This window comes from Nicotiana sylvestris, chromosome 3 (genome assembly GCF_000393655.2).
Source record: "Nicotiana sylvestris chromosome 3, ASM39365v2, whole genome shotgun sequence".
Taxonomy (NCBI): domain Eukaryota; kingdom Viridiplantae; phylum Streptophyta; class Magnoliopsida; order Solanales; family Solanaceae; genus Nicotiana; species Nicotiana sylvestris.
In genome coordinates, this window is record NC_091059.1 from 59,864,263 (window position 1) to 59,869,294 (window position 5,032).

At 39.9% G+C, this 5,032-nt stretch overlaps 1 protein-coding gene across 1 annotated transcript; it reads left to right on the top strand.

Moving 5' to 3' along the window:
- Positions 1-527: 527 nt before the first annotated feature.
- LOC138887424 (uncharacterized) lies at positions 528-1,781 on the top strand. The gene has a single exon (XM_070169178.1). It carries the CDS (start codon positions 528-530, stop codon positions 1,779-1,781), a length of 1,254 nt encoding a protein of 417 aa, XP_070025279.1.
- Positions 1,782-5,032: the final 3,251 nt, after the last annotated feature.

Sequence of the window (5,032 nt, forward strand, 5' to 3'; positions counted from 1 at the left end):
TTGTTATAATATAATGCCTTTCGGGCTTAAAAATGCAGGAGTTACTTATCAACGCCTAGGAAATAAAATGTTCGAAGAATAAATAGGTAAGTCAATGAAAGCTTATATCAATGACATGCTAGTTAAGTCCTTGCGCGCAGAGGGCCATTTAGCTCATTTACAGGAAACGTTCGAGATTTTGAGGAAATATAACATGAAACTCAACCCCGAGAAATATGCTTTCGGGGTTGGTTCAGGCAAATTTCTGGGCTTATGGCATCGAATCGGGGGATCGAGATCAATCCCGATAAAATCAAGGCCATTGAAGACATCACCGTCGTGGACAGTGTAAAAGCTGTGCAGAGGCTGACTAGACGGATAGATGTTTTAGGCCGATTCGTCTCGAGGTCGTCGGATCGAAGCCATATATTTTCCTCTCTACTCAAAAAGAAGAACGATTTCGCCTGGACCCCGAAATACCAACAGGCATTAGAGAAATTGAAGGCGATACCTGTCGAGCCCACCACTGCTTCACACTCCAGAGGCAGATGAGAAACTTTGCTCGTACATCAGAAATTACGATAAGTCGTGTCCTAGTTCGAGAAGAGCAAGGTACGCAATTTCCCGTTTATTATGTAAGTCGAACCTTAGGAGAAGCAGAAACTAGATATCCACACTTAGAGAAATTGGCACTTGCACTGATAAGCGCCTCTAGAAAGTTAAAACCATACTTTCAATGTCACCCCATAAGCGTGTTAACCGCTTATCCACTTCGTAATATTTTGCACAAGCCCGAACTATCAGGGCAATTAGCCAAATGGGCCGTCGAACTCAGTGGGGACGATATCGAGTATCAACCCCCTATCAAGTCTCAAATTTTAGTAGACTTTATGGTCGATTTCATGCTAACCCTCGTGCCCGAAGTTGAAAAGAAACTCTTGTTTAAATTGGGCACATCATCGGGGGTATGGACCATTTTCACAGACGGTGCTTCGAATGTGAAGGGGTTCGGGCTAGGCATCGTTTTGAAGCCGCCCACGGGTATCACTATTAGGCAGTATATCAAAACTTCTAGGTTGACTAACAATGAGGCGGAGTACGAGGCCATGATTGTAGGTCTCGAGCTAGCTAAAAGCTTGGGAGCAGAAGTCGTTAAAGCCAAGTGTGACTCTTTACTAGTGGTGAACCAAGTAAACAAAACAATCAAAGTTCGAGAGGATAGAATGCAAAGGTATTTGGACAAGTTGCAGGTAACTTTGCACCGTTTAAAAGAATGGACTTTACAACATGTACCTCGAGAACAAAACAGTGAGGCCGATGCACTTGCAAATCTGGGGTCATCGGTCGAGCAAGATGAGATTAGCTCAGGGACTGTCGTTCAATTCTCGAGATCTGTGATCGAGGAAGGTCATGCCGAGATAAACTCTACAAGCTTAACATGGGATTGGAGGAATAAATATATTGAATACTTGAAGAACAGAAAGCTCCCATCGGACCCTAAAGAGTCGAGGGCCCTACGAACCAAAGCTACTCGATTCACATTGGATGAAGATGGAACATTATACAAAAGGACATTCGATAGACCATTGGCAGTATGTTTAGGACCAGGAGACACTGATTATGTTTTACGAGAGGTCCATCAAGGCACTTGTGGGAACCATTCCGGCGTTGAATCACTGATTCACAAAATAGTTAGAGCAGGATACTACTGGGATAGCATGGAAAAAGGCACTAATGAGTTTGTTCGAAAATGTGATAAATGTCAAAGGTTCGCATCGATGATCCATCAGCTCGGAGAATAACTTTATTCAGTCATATACCCCTGGCCATTCATGAAATGGGGGATGGATATCGCCGGCCCTCTGTCATCGGCCCCAGGTAAAGCAAAGTTCATTTTGTTTATGACTGACTACTTCTCTAAATGGGTGGAAGCACAAGCCTTCGAAAAAGTCATAGAAAAAGAAGTTATAGACTTCATCTGGGATCATATCGTATGCCGATTCGGGATACCTGCCGAAATCGTATGCGACAACGGAAAGCAATTCATCGGTAGCAAGGTAACGAGGTTTCTTGAAGAACATAAAACAAAAAGGATCTTATCGACGTTGTATCATCCAAGTGGAAACGGACAAGCCGAGTCAACGAACAAAACTATCATTTAGAATCTAAAGAAGAGATTGAACGATGCCAAGGGAAAATGGAGAGAAATTCTACCCAAGGTCCTTTGGGCCTATCAAACAATATCGAAGTCCAATGATGGTGCAACCGCGTTCTCCTTAGTATATGGCTCTGAGGCCTTGATTCCAGTCGTCGGAGAACCTAGCGCCAGATTTTGATATGCAATGGAAGAATCAAATCACGAGGTTATGAATACTAGCCTCGAACTATTGGATGAAAAATGAGAAGCTGCACTCGTTTGGATGGCTGCGCAAAAGCAAAGAATCGAGAGATATTATAATAGGAGAACCAACCTTCGCCACTTTAGAATCGGGGACTTAGTTCTAATGAAAGTCACACTCGATACTCGAGACCCGAATAAAGGGAAACTAGGCCCAAATTGGGAAGGGCCATATCGGGTCCTCGGTGTCATCGAAAAGGGATCTTACAAACTTGGCACAATGGAGGGCGAACAATTGCCAAATAATTGGAATATATCATTCCTCAAAAGGTATTATTGCTAAGGTGTGACTTTCTCCTTTTCCATTTGTATTTGATACTAACTTATTGCATGTGTTCGATCGAAGACGTCGGGAAACCCTTCAACACGAGGACCTTAGATTTTAAAGCACACATTGCACTCTTTTTCCCTTAGATCAATTTTTATCCCAAATGAGTTTTTCCGACGAGGTTTTTAACGAGGCAACAATTATGTGCCACCTGAGAAAAATTCAACAGTATCCAAGGATTCTTTACAATCAACATCGAATATAGGGGGCATCACCCTCGGATGTTAAATTTTTGAAGAAAATACTTCATGTCAAAGGGTATCGATAGGGAAACTTTGTAATAGGCCAAACAGTCAAATGAACCGTGTCCATATAGATTAGTCGAGTGTTGATACCCAATTTTCCCTAGGTAATTTTATACCCAAAATATTTACAAAATAGCATATATGTGCATATATCAGCACACCCAAGAGTTTTGGTATTTTTAATGATTTTTAAAACCAAGTTATTGCCTATTTTCATACCATAAATCCAATAATTATTCCCAAAATTATTATTTTTGGTGAATAACTTATTTTATCCTCATATTTACACCAAAATACAATTAATATGATTTTTGCACATTTTTACAAATTCGCTTGGCATTTTTAAAAGCTAAATTGCATATAATTGCAATTATAGCCTATTTTGTAATTGATAGCATCTTATAATTATAAAATTAACCCAACATTTTTTAATTAATAGTTATATGATATTTGTTTACCCAGTACTTTTAATTTGTTCTTAAAATCGTAATTGCTATTTTTTATAAAACAAAATGGGAAAAGTGGCTATTTACAATCTAGCCTTAATTGTATTTCAATTTCAGCCAATTTGGCACCCCTAATTAACCCAACTCAGCCCCAAATTCGAGCCCAAACTACACAGCCCAATTACCTTTAACCCGACCCAGCACCTACTCAACCGACCCAGCCCATAACCCCGTTCAATCTCGGCCGTTGATCACTTAGATCAACGACCACCATTGATTTTTTCCTTTTTAATTTCAAACGACCCCTAAACCTAACCCATTCTTCAGAGACGCTGCCTTTGAATCCCTTCTTTCTCTCAACTCTCTCTCAACCCACCCCAAACCCTAGCCGTCGCCTCTCACTGAAACCCTAATCCATGGCTTCCCAGGCTCATCGGAGACCTGTACCAGCCTCTACGTGCTCGTCTTTGAGGTCCTATGACCAGATCTTGAAGGGGTTTCGACCAAGACTTTGCTTGATGATTGTTCTCCGGTCGTCTTCAACCTTTGTCCAGGCCAGCCATGGCTATTCGAGTTCGATCTTCGACTTTCCTGCTTAGATCGATGGTTTTCAAAGCCTTTCTCATCGCCTGGGTTTCTTACGAAATCCTAATCTCTAAGGTTCCTTCGATTTTATTTCAGATTTGCCCCGGATATATATGTATTTAAACTTTCTAACCATCTTTCTCAAAGTTTCTTTAATTTTTTGCTTTCAAAAGTCTTTATTCTTTAATTAGGGTCTTATGTTAAGGTATTTTGAATCTCTTATGATTCTCGACATGTTTTACTGTGTTTTGCTTGTGTTGTTTTCTATCTGAGTTAGCATGTTTGAAACCCCAATTCTTGAGATTTTGTTTGAGTTTCTTAGTCTGTTTGTTAACATTCGTTTACCTTGTTTTTCTATCTGAGTTAGCATGTTGAAAACCTTAATTTTTGGGTTTTATTCGAGATTCTGAATTTGTTTGCTTGTTTCACTTGTTTATCGCCTCTAAACCTGACTAATTTTGAAAACCCTAGTTCTTTGGGGGTCTATTTGAGTTCCTGAAGTTCTTCGTCTGTTGAAATTGCTCAATGTGATTCCTTTACTTCAACTCTCTTTTTTCTTTATGTGACTCTTTTGGTTCTGAGTTCTTGCTACCTGTCAAACTCGACTATGATTTTCACTCGACCCTTTGCATGCCTCTTATCCTTTTCTCTATTATTAAACCACTGAAACCTGACTATCATGCTTCGAATGCTTGCTCTATGCTACTGCTGTATGTTGTTTCTTTTTCCATAGCTTGGCCTCACATGTCTATTACTTGTGCATTACTTTATATACTGAGTCCCTTCTGTGATTGATTTTCAAACTCATAACTGATTTCAAAACTTTGCCCTCTTACTCGCCTGTTAAGGGTTAATTGATTCTCTTTCTTGGTTTGGCCTTACTAAACCCTTTCCAAAAATAAGTACAATCCTGTACTTGGACTTAAATATCTATTGTATGATTTTACTGCTCCTTTTATGGCAACAACCATTCGGCTTACAGACTGATTTTCTTTCCTTATTTTTTATCCTGTTAGTATCCGTTTGAACAATAATCCCTTGATTAAAGGGA

Coding starts and splice junctions, on each gene's coding strand:
- LOC138887424 (XM_070169178.1), top strand. CDS start 528: ATGAGAAACTTTGCTCGTACATCAGAAATTACGATAAGTCGTGTCCTA.